The sequence below is a fragment of the Salminus brasiliensis genome, chromosome 2 (genome assembly GCF_030463535.1).
Source record: "Salminus brasiliensis chromosome 2, fSalBra1.hap2, whole genome shotgun sequence".
Taxonomy (NCBI): domain Eukaryota; kingdom Metazoa; phylum Chordata; class Actinopteri; order Characiformes; family Bryconidae; genus Salminus; species Salminus brasiliensis.
Genome location: NC_132879.1, coordinates 12,677,619 through 12,698,389, shown reverse-complemented (window position 1 = coordinate 12,698,389; position 20,771 = coordinate 12,677,619). Strand labels below are relative to the sequence as shown.

Here is a 20,771-nt window from a genome sequence, read left to right as displayed (position 1 = left end):
GTAAATTTCAAGCTGAATGTATAAATCAAAAAGGTGAAGACTATGTATAATAATATGTGGGCTGGGAGTCATTTAGTTAATATTGTGTGTATAAATTAATACATGCATAGTAATTATACATACATAATAATACATTAGTCTTCATGATAAAAAGGTTCACCAGGGAAATGTGAAATATACCCCAATTCTAGATTGACCCATGTGTGAGTGTGGGTGTATGTATGTATGTGTGTGTTAGAGAGAGATGAAATGAGAGAGAGAGAGAGAGAGAGAGAGAGAGAGAGAGAGAGAGAGAGAGAGAGAGAGAAAGAAAGTGGCAGAGATAGAGAAGAGAAACGAGGGAGTCAGACTGAAAGAGAACAAGAGAGAGACAATAAGAGAAAGAGAAGAGAGAGAGAGAGAGAGAGACAAGAGAAGAGGGGCAAGAGAAAGAGAGAAAGAAAGAGAGAAAAGAGAGAGTCAGATAGAGAATGTCAGAGAGCATTAAAAAGAGGAAGAGAGAGAGAGAGAGAGAGAGAGAGAGAGAGAGAGAGAGAGAGAGAGAGAGAGAGAGAGAGAGAGAGAGATTGGGAGAGAGAAAGTCAGAGGCAATGAGAGAGGGATAATAAGAAAGAGGAAAGAGATAAAAAGAAAAAGAAAAAAGACATGAGAAAGAGACTGAGAGGGGGGGGGGCAGAGGGAGAGAGAGAGAGCAGGAGAATGGCAGCCTGAAAGAGAATGAGAGGAGAGAGATAGATAGAAGGACTGTGAAAGCTAGAGCCACATTCAGAGAGAGAAAAAATAACAGGGAGAGAGAGAGAGAGAGAGAGAGAGAGAGAATAAGAGAGCAACCCAATAGGATAACAGCTGGGTTGGAGCTGTGCTGGTTTTGTGCTGCTTAAGACTCATGGCGAAAGTGTGTGTGGGTGTGGGTGTGTGTGTGTGTGCGTGTGTGTGTGTGATCAAACAGAGTCAGACTGTTCCTCAGCTCCACATCACAGAGTCCATGTCTCCGGGGAGGCCCATAAAACACACACACACACACACACACACACACACAACATCAGTGTCCTCACACAGGCCCATGTCCTGCACCATACATCATTACACACACAGTAACCATCAAACTCAGAGAGCCTTCGTCCCGGTGAGGAGGAGGATGGTGAGGTGCTGTCGGAGCTGAAATGGTCAAGATTGCTTCAGCAGTTATCCAGCAGTTATCAGAAACAGAGCCAAGACCATGATATTAAGCCTGTGTGCCTGGGGGGCTCCTGCCACCAGGGGGCTCTGTGAGCATGGCTGCGAATGGAGTAATAGTGACAGTAACTAGCAGTCCTTTTCAGATCGGATTAGTTTATCTTGGAACGTCTGGAATAACACTTTTACACTCGCACGTCCAGGCGGCAAAAACATCACTGCAGCACAAGCCAGTTTCTAGCAGGTTGTATTTTCGATGAACCCGCATGTTCGGACCACAAGTGGTCCCTGTAATGAGCCTGCGGGGTCCTGCTTTTCTGATGGACTTTATTAACTCCAGCAAATTTTGGCGGCTAACTTATCCTGCAGTTTTCACTCTGTATTCACCTGTTCCAGCTCCGGGATGGTCGGCCAGACTGGGAATGTTGTGCTTAGGTGACGCATTTCGATCTGTATGTTTTCCATGTAGCAGACAGTTTTCCATAGGAATGAATAATGGAGCATCCTTGCAACCATCGGTGTCACCATGGTAACCACACACCAACCAACTACTTTCAAAAGCATAGCAACAGCCTAGCAACCATCAAGCCTTACCAACTATTCAACATCCACCAGCATAGTAACAGCTGTAGACATATCAACCATGTAAAACACATAAAAAAAACATGAACACAATTTTAGCATGGTAACCATTTGTGACAGCATAGAAACCACCTGGCAACTGAATATCAGCCATCTGGGATACCATAGCAACTGTCTAGCAATTGCATAGCACCCACTTGGAACACCATAGCAACCGCTTAGCAACAGCTTAGCCACCACATGGAACAGCAAAGCAACTACTTTGGATACCATAGAAACTGCATTAAAACAGCATTGCAACCACACTGCAACTGCATAGCAGCTATCTGGAATACCATAACAACCACTTAACAACAGCATAGCAACTGCCTAGTGACCACCTAGGAACACCCTACCAACCACTTAGGAATTGCTTACGCTACACAACCAACTGCAGGATACTGCAGAAACTGCTTAGCAAAGCATAAAAAACACAGCAACTGGTCCCACATGGGACACAGCCTAGCAATTGTGTTGCAACTCTATAGCAACCACTTGATATTCCATAGCAACAACTTAGCAGCAGCATACCATCCACATGGGATACCTTGACAACCGCAGAGCAATCACTTGGAATAGCATAGCAACTGCCTAGTGACCACTTAGGATCACACTACCAACCACCTAGCACCTATGCTGCTCAACAACTGCACTTTCTCTATGAAATACATTTATTAGCCATGCTTTAGGCAATTACATATATATATATATATATATATATATGTAATATAACTTATTTTTATTTATTATTATTATTAGAAATGTATTTTATTGTGATTATTGTTGTTGCTAGTATTCTTACTATACTGCTTAGACATTATTTTACTTATGTCATGAATGTCCTGCAAAAACTGTTTTCCATTTCTACTTATTTGCACTTGTTTTTTTACATAATCTCAATCTCTGTTCTGTCACAATCCCATGATGAATGGACCCATAGAAATGCTCCAAAATTTTTAAAGAACTTTTACACCGACTCATTAAAAGCTGAAAGAATGTTTTTTTAAAACTGACACACATACAAGGACTTGATCCGCATCAGCAACGATGTAGCGCTTATTTTACTTAAGCGTATAGAGTTGTGCCAATAGCGTTATCTTAGCTTGACAAGAATTGAGAAAGCGAGGCGTGCGGCACCTTGGCATGACCAAAATGGCCAGTAAGCAAATACATCAACTCACTCTCTTTCTGTTAATGGCTGACAGCACAATCTTGTAAATAACGTGTTTTCCAGTGTTCTGTGTCCGTATTTACTTCCCCCTCTTTATGTATATTGGTAATTGCTTTGGCAGTAATACAATAAAGTTAATTGCTTTGGCAGTAAAGTAATGCCATTCATGCCAATAAAGCAGTGCTGATCTTGAAACTGAGGAGCAATAAGAAATAAGACAGAAAGAGACAGAGAGAGAATTAAAGAGAGTGAAAGTGAGAGAGAGAGAGAGAGAGATGCAGAATGAGAGGGAGAGAGAGAACTACTCACAGCTCTCGATCTCCAGCGTGCAGTTTTGCTCGTCCAGTGGGTAGCGTCTTAGGTCCATCATACAGGCCGCTGTGGTAGTGATCCTGAATGCAGAGTAGACACACACACACACACACACACACACACACACACGGATTACTGACGCCTCTCAAGGACACCAGGGACACGAACAGAGCTCCTCTACACCACTCTGGATTTCTCGTCACACACTCCACACTCACACACACACATGTTTGTTTTAATTCAATGTCAGGACCTGGGGTCAAAGATGTGTCCCATACGTTTTATTCAGGGTAACTTAAGGGAAGAAGCCCCCCCAGGATAAAATATCCCCCCTTTATTTCTCTCTTGATCTAATAATGTGGTCAGATCTAATCTCATCTGAAAGCACATTTACTGAGTGGCTGTGGTCTAATTAAATCTGACATTTCATCTGGATCACTGCATTCTTGGGATTTATCCCCCCAGAAATGTTTTAGGGGTCAGCTGATCTAATTTATTGATAATCATCATCTATGTGTTTATGTTAACTTGGGCAAGAAGGTTTTGTATTTTGAATATATGATTATGAGAGGTGGGAGGAGGTGTGCAGAGAGCTGTACATTTGCATTTCAGGGAGAATGTGTTTGTCCCGTATGTCCAGTTTGCTGCTTTCCTGTTACTGACTAAAGACGATATACACAGATCAGCCATAATGTCAGCACCGCCTGCCTAATATTGAGTCATCCCCCCTTGTGCCACCGCAACAGATCTGACCATTTGAGGCATGGACACCACAAAACCTCTCAAGTTGTCCTGTGGTATCTGGCATGAAGACATTAGCAGCAGATTCTTTAAATCCGGTAACTTTTGAGGTGAGACCTCCATTGGATCACATCAATGAGCCTTAGGTGCTCATGACCCTGATCACTGGTTCACGGGTTGTCCTTGCTTGGGGCATTTTTGGTAGGTACTGACCACTGCATACCAGAAAAACAACACACAAGACCTGCCTGTTTTGGAGATCATAATTTGGCGCTTGTCAAAGTGACTCAGATTCTTGTGTTTGCCCCTTTATCCTGCTTTTAATCCTGCATCACCTTCAAGATCTGACTGTTCACTTGCTAGCTCTTGATAGGTGCCGCTGTAGATGAAGATAGTAAGTAAGGTGTAGTAAGGTGGTAGTAATGTTATGGCTGTATGGCAGTATTTACATTGTTATTATATAGTTTGTTATTGCACAGTTATTAGAGATAAATAATTAAAACCATAGTGGGACCATAGTTATTTGAAATTCGACAGCATTTTGTCATTAAATAATGACTATAATTATTCATAATTATACTGACTAGTTAATGAACAAAACTGTTTTCAGGTTCTACTTCACTACTTCACTACCATTGTTGACTGAAATTAAGTGGAATCATTATGAAAGGGTGACTGTGTGTCCAGCCTTCTGCAACCATTGGTTAAACTGCTCTCCCAGAGACAGAGAGAGAGAGAGAGAGAGAGAGAGAGAGAGAGAGAGGCAATGTGTAAAAAGAGCAATTGACCACAGTTTAAATTACCTGAACTCAAATGTAAATAAACACAAATTAGTTCTAGATAAAATCCTGTAGTTTCGTCTCGGTGGAAGCAAGTGGACTAGATATTCTGAGTTTTAATTCAGTAATCAAATAAATGAATAAATTTTCTAAAAATTCATTACTTTATTTTTAATTTTCTAATATTGATATAATAAATAAACAAAAATGTTAGGTAGAAGTAGGTGAACATAAAACTCTCTTTTTTACTTAATGTTATTTTTGAGTTATATGGTCATATCAGTTACTAAGGCTGTTGATTAGTTTCGGTTTGTTGTATTAAGTTTGTTGTATAGATGTATTAACATCTATATCATAGTATGATGATTCTTGAACCCCCTTGTCCACAACATCCTAATCACACCTGGTGGCTGCTGTCGCCAGTGTTCTCTTTTTTGCAAACCAAAATATGGTCAAACTAATAGAGACACACATTGAAAAAAGTCTCAATTTCATTTTAAAATGCAACATTTTTTGTGTTGTTTTTTGTTACAAAAAAATGTAACACAATTCATGAAAAATGGAACGACTAAAAATCTGACATAAATCAGACACTCTATAAAACCTGGATGACAAATTAATGCCACATTTTGCAGCAATAGTGGGACACTTTACAAGATTTTTTATTTGTGCAATAAAAGCACAATTGACTGCAGCTCCAGTTTATTTCCCTAGCTGCGTAGTTTTATGCATCATCAACCATTAAAGTAAAAAAAAAAAAAAACCCTCTTCAAGGGTTCTTTAGTAAAGGCAATGGTTCTCTATACTATTTGAAGCAAACTCAACTATTTAAAAATGGAAATGCTTCTTTGCCCGGTTAAATGGTTCGTCAAATATTAGAAAAACCTCAGTCTAAAAGTCAAAAAGTGCCTTTATGTAATAATAATTCTAATTTTAACTTCAGTTGATAAAAGAAACGGTTATCTCCTTTTTAAAAGGAGAACTGATTGCTTCTGTACGTGAGATGTTTTTTTTTCTGCCGTTCCTACAAAGTCAGGACATACGCATACTCAGACACACACACACACACACACACACACACACACATACATATACACTCACCCACCCACTCACACATTCCCCTTCCCATGCCCCTATAAGCTCCGGAGCCGCTGCTGAATTCAGTTAAGCTTGAGTAGAGTAGATGGGGTCAGACAAAGAGACCATAGAGCAGGACGCCGCTGGAAATGGCCAAATAACTGCGGGCCACTAATTTGTGTTTAAAGTGAAAAGCAGTGAAGCTAAGGGGAAGTGATGAAGTGCACGACTGCTTTATTTACTCAATAAACCGCACGCGTCCGCAGGCCTGTTCATTCGGACCACCCACCACAACGAGGACTTTGGGATTGTAAAAAATGCAGGAACTGTAGAAAGACCTAGAATGTCCCTAAACAGGAGTTTAAGGTACTTTAAAGGCACAGCCTGGCCAGCGCTAATGTACCTAACCAAACTGTGCACTGTTTCCACCGTTTGTCCATGTTCACAAATATCAGTGTGTGTGTGTGTGTGTGTGTGTTTGTAGTGTTCGAAATCCCCAAATCAGGTCAATTCGAGATAACTGAACACCTCCACACTGTTTAAGGTGAGGGTGTGATGATTTGGCATAGTGCTAGTGCTTCAATGCTGTGTTCTATTTGAACTGGGATGTCAGAATTTCCAAGCTTCAAGCAGGACATTTCAACTGGAGTACCCTCACAAGTCAGATTTCCAAACCGTGAAGTCGGGAGAGCCTCACCAACCCAAATCCAAGATGGCCGCACCACTACTGTAATAAAAGCAACATTATAATTCAGTTTTTAGTACTTCTATTCAGTTCCCCAGTGTCCCATTACATCAGTCATACACACAGTACTGTCCAACGTCTATCCATGGATGTGTTTCAATGGTGTTTGGATGCCCAAACTACTTCATGATGCATCATTATCAACTGGCATCGCTTAGAACTGTTATGCTAACTGCTTTCTGGAAAAGGTGTGACATCCTTCCCAGCTCAGACATCCGACTTCCGAGGAACGCAGCACGAGTTCTGTCAGAAATATTGTATTTTTGAGTTGAGAGCACATGAACAGCACAGTCACGTTACTAGTAATTACTGCTTCCGATTTCTGATAGACCAGTTATTCGTCATTCTGCAGTTGCTGTTAGGATTTCTCCCAAATTCCACTCGGGATTATAATATGTACATTACATTTATGGTATTTAGCTGACGTTCTCATCCAGAGTGACTTACATAGGAATCATGTTACACAGGTAGGAGAACGTAGGGTTAGGAGTCTTGCCCAAGGAGTACTGTGGTGTGCTTGTCTGACCGGACAATCTAACTCCAGTCTACCACAGGGAAGGTGGTGTCGTTACCCACTACACTACACCAACCACTTATGAGGTTGCTAATGAGTCATGTTGCTACATCAATGCTAACAGCACACTAACACTCCTGAGTTGTGTGTTTCGTGTGTTTAGTTGTATTACAAAACACACAGGCTTTCATGGGGTGTCCTATTTTTTTCACATGACTGTACAATAAAGCTTCCATTACTTGTAAGCTTCACTGGCCTAGCCTAGCATAGCCTTCTACAACCAAACACGTCTGTCTGGATATGTGGTCACTCCAACGGACACCCGTCATCTCAGGTGGATGGTTCAGGAACTCATTAAGCAAAGAACAACAGTCTCACCTACGAGACCAACCTCAGCTCAGCACCCATGTCATTTTGATGGAAAATTAAAGATGACGGCTAAAATCTAAAAAAAAATCTAGACGGCTAAATAGCTTTTCCTGAACTTTACCACTATTTGTCCGGAATTCATCCTTAGGGCCGCTTATCTTAAATAATTAAGCACAAGAGTTAATTTGAAAGTCTTTCTGCATAAAATACCCGAATCCCTGTGCTGTCCCAGCTTAGGACCTTCACACCATGTTTTAGAGACAGTGGAACATTCTCCACCTCTGGGTCAGGCTGCTAATGGGCCGGCAGGACCCCAGAGGTGCGGTTCTACATGCTAACACACAGTGGTTGTGGCGCGCAGCACAGCGTGTAGTACAAAGGAAGTGTTGCAGAGAAAGTGCTAATGGATGCTCTCACCACGAGCTCAAGATCAGTTTACACTCTCCTGTAATCGCACTGATTTAAGGGAACACAACTTTATGGAATGTAATATAGAAGATTTATCACTGGCTATTAGCTAAGTAGATCTTTACTAGCTTAAAGAATTAGCTGAAATTAAGGTTGTGACAGAACTGGTCATCTTGGCGTGGCCTTAATATGGGGCAGTAATAGTTGCTCAGGTCAACTTCACAGCTTTTTGAGTTAAACTGAGAGAACGGTGAATTCTGGTGAATCCATCAAACTGTCCATCTACATAGAACGTGCACAGCTTCATAACATTAAACAGGGCCTGTTCTTGACGGTTCCAATTCTCTTACATGTCTTTGAAATACTCCTATAAGAGTGCTTGTGGCAGTCGTGAATGAGTAGAACACTCTGAATAACAGAGAACGTCCTAGAACAGATCATTCTAGAACTGTGGGGAACAGTTTTATTTAGCACGGGGTGTGAAAGCAGTCCTTTTAAAAAGATCACATTCATTTTTGTAATGTATGGAGAACATTCTAGAGCAGTGTGAAACCAGGAGAACATTATAGAACAGTGTGACACCAGGAGAATGTTCTAGAGCAGTGTGATACCAGGAGAACGTTCTAGAGCAGTGTGCCACCAGAAGAGCGTTCTAGAGCAGCATGAAACCAGGAGAACATTATAGAACAGTGTGACACCAGGAGAACGTTCTAAAGCAGTGTGACACCAGGAGAACATTATAGAACAGTGTGACACCAGGAGAATGTTATAGAGCAGTGTGACACCAGGAGAACATTATAGAACAGTGTGACACCAGGAGAATGTTCTAGAGCAGTGTGCCACCAGGAGAGCGTTCTAAAGCAGTGTAAAACCAGGAGAACATTATAGAACAGTGTGACTTGAGAGGGAGGATGTTCTAGAGCAGAAAGAAGACTTTAGGACAGTGTAGATGGGGAGGACATTCTAGACCAGTGTTGATGGGTAGAACATTGTGAACATACAGAACAGTGTGGACGAAGAAAGAAGACATTCTAGAACACAGTAAATGAGTAGAAAACTCTAGAACAATATAAATAGAGAAAATGATTGAGAACAGTGTGAATAAAGAAAGAACAATCTAGAACAGTGTGCAAGGAGCCAGAGAGAACATTCTAGAACCGTGTGAATTGAGTATAGTTTAGAACAGAGAGGGAATGGTCTAGAACAGTGATAAAACAGTGCCAAAGCTGGAGAACACTCTAGAACAGTGTGTGGAGAACACTGTCGATGGGAGATTCTAGAACAGTGTGTGGAGAACACTGTAGATGGGAGATTCTAGAACAGTGTGTGGAGAACACTGTAGATGGGAGATTCTAGAACAGTGTGTGGAGAACACTGTAGATGGGAGATTCTAGAACAGTGTGTAGAGAACACTATAGATGGGAGATTCTAGAACCGTGAGTACAGTTGTTTTCTTTCTATATAACAGAGTGTGCAGAAATCCAGCACCGAACTGAGCCAGTTTGCTGTGGGCTGTGCAAGGACGAGTGTAATCGCCGCCCCCTCTGGTCCGGGACGACCCAAAAGTGGTGGGCTAAAGCCCCCCTGTCACTCCAGCGCTCCTAATCCACCTTCAATAATCACACTTCCACAGGAAGCGCTGGGGAAATGAGGAAATTAGGCCAAGATGGCTGAGGTAAAAATAACGGTCTATTTATAGGCCACGACATCATCACCGCCGTCATCCACGAACGTCCCCGTGCTTTTCGGCATACGTGTGTGTGTGTGGCGGTTGTGACTGTCGGTGATGCTGTGTTGAACGAAACACAGTTGTCTTTAACGGTGTGTTCTGATACAGACCTGGAAGCAGAACAGAGTGATGGTCCCTCCCAGCTCCTCACACACTCCAGCTGTGTGTGCAAAGCAGCTCTCTCTCTCTCTCTCTCTCTCTCTAACTCTCTCTCTCTCTCTCTCTCTCTCTCTAACTCTCTCTCTCTCTCTCTTTCTTCTTCTCTCTCTCTTTTTCTTTCCTTTTTTCTGTCTCTCTGTCTTTCTTCCTCTCTCTTCTATCTTTCACACTCTGATTTCTCTCTTTCTCTCTCTCTCTCTCTCTCTCTCTCTTTATGTCACCCTCTTCCACCTCGCTCTTCTTCAGTCATCTTCTGTTTCTCATCTGATATTTTTCTTTCTCTCTCGCCCTCATTTTCTCTCCTCTCTCTTCTCTCATGATATCTGCTACTCACTCTACGCTACTCTCTCTCTCAATCTGCTCTGTATTCTCTATTCCATCTCTCAGTTTTATCCACAGTTTAATTTTGCACCGTAACTTACAATATCACCACTGTCGTATCAAAGCCTTGTATCTCCGAAAGGACAACTTTACAGAAGTCTATTACAGTCTACTACATACATACATCCTATCCAGATGTTTTCTTACTCTCCTTTCACTGTACTGCACTTTATTTATCTGATAGTGTCTCAGAACAATCTGTACTACCGTCTTAACCAGTGACTCCTCTGTTCTCCATATTTATATCTATTTAGTCCAGTCTGCACTGTTCTCTTCTGCTGCACATAGCACTTTACTTAAAATATACAACTCTGCACATGTTAAGTTCACAGGTGTGTCTGTGCGTGTATTTCACTGTGTGTGTGTGTGTGTGTAGGTTGGGTGTGTTTGTTACTTCTGTAATGTCAGTTATCGTGCACTGTGAGCTACTGTAACCAAAAACAAATTCCTTTTATGTGTAAGCATACTTAGCCAATAAAGTCCGATTCTGATTCTGATTCTGAAGAAGGAAAACAAACTTAAAAACAAAAAATGTATTCCGGAGGCATTTCTAATGCTTCATTCTATATGAACTTTTGGGCACCGTATACACGATAAGTCTAAAAGTAAAAACGGGAAAAATGGAGATCTGAGGTTTTTATGCAGGGCAGTCTGGAGATGAAGGAGCCAAATGCCTCAAACAGCTGTAAACATTAAACAGTCGACGGAGTGCGAGTGACTCGCTGAGGCCCGAGTTGAAGAATCGAGGGAAATTCTAATCTCTTTAGTTGTTACTGAATAATGAGTCTTAAGATTAATGACTAAATAACAAGAGGAGAGCTTAAAGAGTTATTTTTATCCCTCTCCATCTTCCTTCTCTCTCTTTCTCTCTCTCTCTCTCTCTCTCTCTCTCTCTCTCTCCTCTCACACACACACACACACACACACACACACACACTTTCTCTCTCTCTCTCTCTCTCTCTCTCTCTCTCTCTCAGAGCCCTGCAGTCCGCTGGCATCTGACCTACATGAAGAAGGGTTCAGGAGTGAGTTAAGCACTGCCTTATTCTCCATTACTGTCAGTCCTACACTACCCGGTTCCAGTTTGGGTCATTTTCTGCTGACCTGTGGAAGGCCTGTCACACACTGCAAAAAGACGAAGAGGCGCTGATTTGGGGTGTTTCTGAGGTTTAGACTGATGTAAATCACATCAGCTTTGGGTGCAGGTTGTAAATCCATATTAGAAATACTGTATTAAATGATATGAAATATATCATTTATTGCAAAAAACAAGTATGCAGCCAAAATCATAATGATTTCTATTTTTAAAATGAATTTAACATCAGTATTTTTCCTACTTTGGTCTTTTTTCCAACCCAGACTTTTAAACTTCTCTGCTACAATAAAATGCTAAAAATATATTAATTCATTAAAAAAATCACAATATTTTTGATAATAAAGTAAAACGACACAGAATGTATTATCTGGGTTCAAATCTATAAAACATTTCTGCACATTTCTGAACTATATATTAATGTCCTCAACATTACTGTCATTACCACAACTGCCTGTGATTTCTGTAAGGATTTGCAGAACATGAAGTAGATTTATTCAGCATCATTTACACTGTTGTATTTGACAATATTTTATGAAAATTAAACATTATTATTATCTGTGTTTAAAGCACATGTTATACTAACTGGAATTGTATGACCTAGGGTCCTTGTTTCCTTTTTCATTCCTACAACACAACCCTGTTTACACCTGGTCACTTCACTGTTGATCAGACTAGTATCTGGAGTGTACCCTGATAAGATTTAACCACATGCATTTACACTGGGCGGTCTAATGTGTCTCTGGTTAGTCAGACTAAAATCTGATTGCTGTGTGGGAAGCAATATGCAAATTTGCTTGTTGCGTGGCAATTATTACTGGTGTTTCGTTTGTACTGGGAGGAGTTTCAGCTGTTGAATGTGTCTTAGAGAGACAGGTGTGTTTCCACTGCTATAACATGTGGCTCAAATGCATCTCAGATCTCCTCCTGAAGTGGTTTGAGTGAAGGGGTTTAAACGAGTCTTGGGTGTTTACACTTGTACTTTTATGTGGCTTGACCTTACCCAGATACTCAAGATGAATGAAGTGACCAGGTGTAAATAGGGTCGATGACACATGGTAATGGTAGTGACAGGTTTTCAGTTTCACCATAAGCATCTGTTTAACTGTTTATATATTAAGTAGAAGTCTCTGGAAAATACACATAATAAAGTGTGAAAAAGTAAGTGAACCCTTTGAAATTGCCCAAATCTCTCCACTTGGCAAATACATATAAAACATTTGAATCTTTAAAAGCCAACTCTTGGCCATCATGTAAAAACTTGACATAATTAAAAAATATATATAAATTAAAAAATATTTTTTAAGTGGAGATGGTTAAAAGAATCCACGCTTGAAAAATCACCAATTTACATCTCTCAGAAATCTAAATGGAAATCAGTGGTCTGCTATATCAGCTTTAAATGGTTAGTGAGGTGAAGGCCATGACCCTCTGTCTAATTACACCTGCCCATGTCCACCCCTCCTCCTGCCCCTCCCTGGACCACCGCACCACGTCCTTCTCCAAACGACCATCACACGCAGATGCCACAGCCGGGCCCAGCTGCAGTTTTCTTTTCTCCCCACACACATGGAAACATACACACACACATACAAACCGGCAGAGTTCACGCGAGGTTCGGCCGCGGACCCCCGGGCACCATGTGCACCTTTATTCCCGATGACCTTGTTTACTGAAGCCTGCGCTGCAACACACCGCAAAGGGCTCCTGACTAACGTTTCATTATGAGGGCAAGCAGGAGAGTTCACACACACGCATGCAACCACACACACACACACACGCACATATAGCAAAGTCAGCCCCTCGATGGTCGGACTAACACAGTCCGTTTGCTGAATGTTTCATTTCAATTGCATTTATCAGAATGTAATTATTTAATTACTTTAATTAACTACATTTACAAATGACAAAACCATGAGTATGAAAAATCTTTAAAATGCATCAAGTGAAGGTTCTTTACATCTCTATTACAAATGGTACTTTAGTACTTTTATGGCATTGCTAAAAAAAACAAACATTTGAAGGACCTTTATTTTGAAGAGTGACAATTGTGGTATTCATGGACAGTCTACAATCTGCTCCACTGCAGTTCAACCTAGAAAGGTTAAACAATGTCTTATCCAGTTATATCAGTCTTCAGCTTTATTTCCCAGGAACGGCTAGTAGTTATTCAGCAACCTCTGCAAAGTGTATCGTTACTGTCACACAAAAACACATATCTCCATTTCTGACGTTTCTATTTTTTGTCATAATATCCGCAATGTCATAAAATCCACGATCAATGGACCAATGGAAATGCTCCACAATAATCTGAAATACATTTTTTTTATATAAAAAACATTATTGTCATTATACTCACAGTACACAGTACGGCTACTTTTGAAATATTACTGCTTTAGAAAGCCAAGGTCATCAATGCTACAGCACCCCTGGAGCAGACAGGTTTAAGGGTCTTGCTCATAGACCCAATAGTGGCAGCTTAGCGAACATGGGTTTCAAACCCACAACCCTGTGGTCAATAACCCTGCACTTTAACCACTGAACCACCACTGCACCTTTTATTCATCGAGTGAGGAACTACCCACTTATGGGTAGAGGTGTAAAGTACCTCAGCGATTGTAATTCATTACTGCACACTCTAATCATAAATGGTTCTATATGATATAATATAGAACCATCAACAAAATGTTCTCCACCAATGCAAAGAATCAAGTAAATAATAACAATAATAATGAATAATAAAAGTCTATATTATATAATATACATTGTATGTTATTGATATGGCACATTTCTCATATCCAATGACACTTTACAATCATGTGGTGGTACACAATAGAGGTGCGTATAAAAAATATTTAAAAATCAGAAAGATTTTTGTAACATAGAAAGAAGAGAGGAGAAGGAGGAAGACATAGACGACACTGAAAGATTTGCCCCCCAACAGTAGCCAGTTTATAGGGTCTAAACCACACTAAATTATATAATTATATAAATTAAATGTTTGTGGACACCCCTTCTAATGAAGGCATTATGATACTTACAGTTGCACCCATTGCTGACACAGATGTGCACACACACACAGACAGCTTGTCTAGTCCCTGTAGAAACATACTGCCAATTAATTAGGACCTCTTGGAGCAGAAAAACATGAAGCTATTGGCACCATGCCTAATGGCAGACGTGGTCTAGAGGGGTATAAAGCCCTCCCAGCACTGAGCTGTGGAGCAGTGGAACTGTGTTCTCTGGAATGATGGTGCTCCATCCAGTACTTTTGGATAGGATGAGTAGGGGAGTTGGGAATGAGGTGGTGTTGTGATCATCCAACATCCTGTAAAAGCAGGATACACTCTTTTTTTAATATCCTTGATTTTAAAAGAAACAATGAATAAGCAGGCATCCCAATACTTTTGTCCATATAGTGTATTTTCTCCTGAAGCAGAACCAATGAAACTTTAGAGATAAGAGGGGGGTTAAAGGAGCCGATTCCCTGAAGAGGACGAGTCCATGCGGACGGGAACGTGAGCTGGCGCTGTACCCGCTGGCACACAAGCTCAGGCCAGGCTGAGAGAGACAGACAGCAGCTCCAGGCCTGCAGGAGTCCTCTCCACAGTCACACGGCTACAGCGCCTTTTGTTTTGACACGTCAATGTGGACACTGGCACATGATGCATGATATGGCTTATTTGCCATTCTGGATGTCTGACTGTGTTTTTGTCGAGAGCTGCCAGCCACTCGCTGAGGGGAGCAGACTTGAAGCATTTCACACGAAAAGTCATCACTGTGGCCTCTGATTGCATCCGTCAATGACAAGAAGATTTCCACATTTGAGATATCCACATATGAGGTGCCCGAATGTCTCTCTTTCAGCCGATACTATATGCATCTTAATGCATAGCTTACACTTCGATACACATGCGAAACAGTTAGGACAGAAAGCTGATACAGTTCGGTTCATTAGTTTCTGATCCAGTACAATTCAGTTCAGCACTGACAGGATTTGATTCAGCTCTGACAGAACATGATTCAGTTCAGCACTGACAGGATTTGATTCAGCTCTGACAGAACATGATTCAGTTCAGCACTGACAGGATTTGATTCAGCTCTGACAGAACATGATTCAGTTCAGCACTGACAGGATTTGATTCAGCTCTGACAGAACATGATTCAGTTCAGCACTGACAGGATTTGATTCAGCTCTGACAGAACATGATTCAGTTCAGCACTGACAGGATTTAGTTCAGCTCTGACAGAACTTGATTCAATTCAGGACTGACAGGATTTAATTCAGCTCTAACAGAACATGATTCAGTTCAGCACTGACAGGATTTGATTCAGCTCTGACAGAACATGATTCAGTTCAGCACTGACAGGATTTGATTCAGCTCTAACAGAACATGATTCAGTTCAGCTCTGACAGGATTTGATTCAGCTCTGACAGAACATGATTCAGTTCAGCACTGACAGGATTTGATTCAGCACTGACAGGATTTGATTCAGCTCTAACAGAACATGATTCAATTCAGGACTGACAGGATTTGATTCAGCTCTAACAGAACTTGATTCAGTTCAGCACTGACAGGATTTGATTCAGCTCTAACAGAACTTGATTCAATTCAGGACTGACAGGATTTAATTCAGCTCTGACAGAACATGATTCAGTTCAGCACTGACAGGATTTGATTCAGTTCTGACAGAACATGATTCAGTTCAGCACTGACAGGATTTGATTCAGCTCTGACAGAACATGATTCAGTTCAGCACTGACAGGATTTGATTCAGCTCTGACAGAACTTGATTCAATTCAGGACTGACAGGATTTAATTCAGCTCTAACAGAACATGATTCAGTTCAGCACTGACATGATTTGATTCAGCTCTGACAGAACATGATTCAGTTCAGCACTGACAGGATTTGATTCAGCTCTAACAGAACATGATTCAGTTCAGCACTGACAGGATTTGATTCAGCTCTGACAGAACATGATTCAGTTCAGTTAAAACTTGCATTGGTGTGTCCAGTTCCTGGACTCAGGAATATGCCACAATACCTATTTTATGTATCTGGTTTCTAGTGTAGCTACAGTGCTTTAGGTACTGCCTTTAACTGCCTAGCAATGTATCCTAGGCTGCTGAACTGATTTTCAAATCTCTCAATCACTAAAACCGAACGAAAAAAATATTAGTTTATTTTAATTATTTTAATAATTCATAAAAAAAATGAACTTAAAATACACCTTGCACCATGTAAAGCACTGGCACCAGTAGAAAAGTCTTTCGACAAGGGATGACGTCTAAGTCTGAGCACAAACCACACAACCTTATCCCCAATTTTCCTGTCATAGAGATTTGTTTGGGAATCTCCAACAAAACCCCATCAGCAACAAACTGCTGCTCATGCCTGTGGTGACTACTCTAGTTTGAATGTTTGCCAGCAATAAAGGTTATGAAGTATGAGCAGTGAGAGTGTGAGTTATGAGAGTCTGAAAGTCATGTGATGTCCACTTCCTGCGACTGAGGAACACTGAAGTATCTCAGCATCAGCAACTTGGGCTCATCGTTTCCCAGATGCCATCTTAAGAACAGTTCCATTACTATATTAGCTCAGGTAAGTGTGTTAGCCTAGCCCTCAGAGGGGTGAGGGATCGGGTCAATAGAAGTGCTGACTTACCCAGAAATCACTGCCCTTATCAAATCCTACAGAAAATGGTGGACAAAGCTGTTCATAAGCTGTAATAACTGGGATTGTTGGATAAATCTATTCTATCTGTTACACGACTGCTGATTCAACCTTACTTAAACCAGCCGCACCACTAAAAAACAGTTCTCCAACGCTTCCTCACAAGCGAATGTTTCCATATAGGACCATGATGACTCAAAAAACCATTTGATACATAAACGTTTCTTTACTTAAACAGTTAAACAGTTTTTAAAAAGAATTTACATTTACGGCATTTAGCAGACGCTCTTATCCAGAGCGACTTACACAAGTGCTTCACTGTTTACTCAAAAATACCCTTAGCTAGTTTGAACAGACTAAAAATTCAAAGATACCGAAGTTTCGCTTAGACACTACTAAAGACCATTCAATATGGAGGCCATATAATACGCTACTCTTTGCCCAATACTTTTCAAACCTTTTTAAAATGGTTCTAAATATAAAGGTTATATAAGTGTACATTTTCTATTAACAATATAATTGTACACTCAAAAGTACAACATGGTTCTTAAGCACCAACATGGTTCTCCTAATGGATGGTTTCTAGTAAAGGTGTTCTTTAGTAAGGCAATGGTTCCATACAGAACCTTCCCTTGCCTGGCGGTTCTCTGAAGAACCTTTTTTAAAAAAAGCTCCATGCAGTGACAAAAAGAATTACACTGTTGTCCATTTTCAGTACTATTTAGAACCCCTTTGGCTGAGAGTGTACAGCCTCTTTCTCAGGAGAACAGTGCATCAGTACCTTTCCACCTACAGGTTTCTGAACAGATAACAGCCTGGTGTCAGACAGAGTGGAACTGGAAAGGAAGTGGAATGAAACTAAAGCTACTCATGACATTTCCTTGAAGGTATCACCCCACTGAACAGAAGGGTACCATCCCAGTGATTTGTTCGGAGCATATATGATGGGAAACCTTGTATGGTTCTTTAACCCTTGCATATCAGTTACATATTAGTACATGTTTCCTCTGTCATTTATATCACACACTAAATACATGCTGGTAGATGCTAAATCATTTAGAGCAGTAAGTGGATTGTTTATAGTAGATGCTGAATCATTTATACCAATTACTGAATCATTTAAAGTGGATGCTGAATCATGAAGAGCAGTCAGTGAATCATTTACGGTAAATGCTGAATCATTTAGAGCAGTTAGTGAATCATTTTTGGTAGATGCTGAATCATTTAGAGCAGTTACTGAATTATTTATAGTAGATGTTGAACCATTTAGAGCAGTTAGTGAATCATTTATAGTAAATGCTGAGTCATTTAGAGCAGTTAGTAAATTATTTATAGTAGATATTAAACCATTTAGAGCAGTTAGTAAATTATTTATAGTAGATATTAAACCATTTAGAGCAGTTAGTAAATTATTTATAGTAGATGTTGAACCATTTAGAGCAGTTAGTAAATTATTTATAGATGTTAAACCATTTAGAGCAGTTAGTAAATTATTTATAGTAGATGTTAAACCATTTAGAGCCGTTACTGAATAATTTATAGGAAATGCTGAACCATTTAGAGCAGTTAGTGAATCATGTATAGTAGATGCTGGATCATTTAGAGCAGTTCAGGGTTCCCATATGTCCTGGAAAATCTAGAAAAAAATGGACTATTTGAGACTTGTTTTCTAGTCATGGAAACATATGAATAGAAATGTTCTTGGAATATTAGTGAGACCCTGAAAAGCTCAGTTCTAAAACAATTGAGCCTCGTGTATGACAAACACTAAATGATTTATTGAGGGATTTGACTTTAATGGAAAATTTGCATACATAGCTACTGACCTGTACAGCCAGTAACCATGTGTCTAAAAACCATATAGACCTTTAATATGCATGAAAGTCATGAAAAATGCACTGGAAAGGTGTTTTCTTAGAAAGAGTGGGAACCCTGCAATTACTGAATTATTTATAGTAAATATTTAATAATTTATAATTGATGCTAAATCATTTATAGTAGATGCTGAAACATGTATAACATTTACTGAATCATTTACAGTAGATGCTAAATCATTTCTAGCAATTACTGAATCATTTATGGCAGTTACTGAATCATTTACAGCAATTACTGGATCATTTTCAGTAGAAGTTAAAGCATTTATAGCAGTTACTGAATCATTTATGGCAGTTACTGAATCATTTTCAGTAGATGTTAAATCATTTATAGCTGTTACTGAATCATTTACAGTAGAGGCTGAATTATTTACAGTGAATGCTAAATCAATTATAGCAGATGCAGAATCATTCATGATGGATACAGAATCATTTTTATATTGAATCATTTATATACCGAATCATTTATAATGGGCACTAAATAGTTTATACTAGATACTGAAGAATTTATAGTAGATACTGAATTATTTATAATAGATACCGCAAAGCAAATGAGGAGACAGGTACTGAATTCCTTTGCCCTCTACCCAGCATCCCTCTGGGCGACGGCTGATGTCTTCCTGATGATCCCTAACCACTAAAAAAAGAAGATGGCCCCCTTAGCAGTGCCCAAGTATAAGATACACAAAAGGAGTTTGTGTCCACTATAAATAGAAGTGTGGTTTGTGCCAGTTTTCGTCTTTGGACGCTGGCAATGGGTCTATCCAAAACACCTCAACGTGCTATCTTCACACTCTCCAGAACAAATAATGCTTCCTTTTAGGATGGCACACTTCTCCTCGGCTCCTGACGTAAAGAACGGCGGGGCACGGAAAGTGATAAGGAATGTGATAAAAATTCACTCCGATGGACCGAAAGAGAAAGGGAAGTTTGGCGGCTCAGCGTGGCGGAGAGAGAAGAGCGAGGCCGCTGTTTTGACTGGGTGCGTGTTGGGGCCTGTGGGCTTTTTGCTGGTGCAGTGCCGGACGGGATGTTGGCCGAGATTTTTTTTAGGAGCAGGATAATCAGATCTGCCTGCCGCTGTCCGATAGCAAAGTGTGCTCTCACACACACTGCTGTAATCTTCTGCTTCTCTGGGTAATTAAAGGCTTAGGAAGGAGTGTGTCCATGGAATACAGAGGACTGTTAAAGGGATAGTTGGGAAAAAAGTCCCAGATTTCCAGAACGTACAGTAATGTAAAAAAGGACAACTCATTAATAATTTAGTTATTTTTGAATAGATATGGACATATCAATATTAACCCTTTTCCCAAACAGCATCTATAGATGTAAGTGACGTAATTGCAACACATTTGCAAGAAAACTTTGATTTGCAAGAACGGCCTGACAGTTGTTTGATTTTGTAAATTATTTTGCTGACAGTAGAACAGCTGATTTCTAATTGTTCTGAGATCTGTTTAAAGTCCCTTCTCAGACTCATCTGCATCTACAACCTTCTGAAGGCGTCAGAGCTTTTTGGATCTCACCATGGTGATCCCACTCACTTCAGTCCACAATCAGGAGCATAGCAAACTACATGTCTGAGGTTTAAATCAAATCGGCTCCTCCAGAATCCTCTCTAACCAGGTTCTAATCCTCTGCAGCTCATAAATGTGGGGGGTGCCCTAACTTTTTTCCAATTAATAATTACATTTTACAAATTACATTTCTTTTTTATGTGTTTAGTTATATTACCACCATCTCTCAATATTGTTCAACTGAAGATCAAATGTCCAGATATTTAAATATGTTAAAAACAACAAAGATTTTCATGGGGTGTCAATGGTGCTTTTTGGCTTTACGACTTCATCTGTTCAGGTTTCAAAGCTGCTGCTACTGTTTCAACTGCAAGGGTTACTGTTGGTCAAGGTTACAGGTAACTGTTTGTCATACAGCAAGTCTAGTGG

At 40.2% G+C, this 20,771-nt stretch overlaps 1 protein-coding gene across 2 annotated transcripts in view; it reads right to left on the bottom strand.

Annotated features, from left to right (window-relative positions):
* gabrb2a (gamma-aminobutyric acid type A receptor subunit beta2a) overlaps positions 1–20,771 on the bottom strand; it is an 82,850-nt gene that overhangs the window by 21,458 nt on the left and 40,621 nt on the right. For both annotated transcript variants that reach the window (XM_072667948.1, XM_072667955.1), the window contains exon 5: positions 3,278–3,360. In XM_072667948.1, the coding sequence (XP_072524049.1) occupies positions 3,278–3,360 (83 nt within the window). The remainder of the gene's footprint in view (positions 1–3,277; positions 3,361–20,771) is intronic.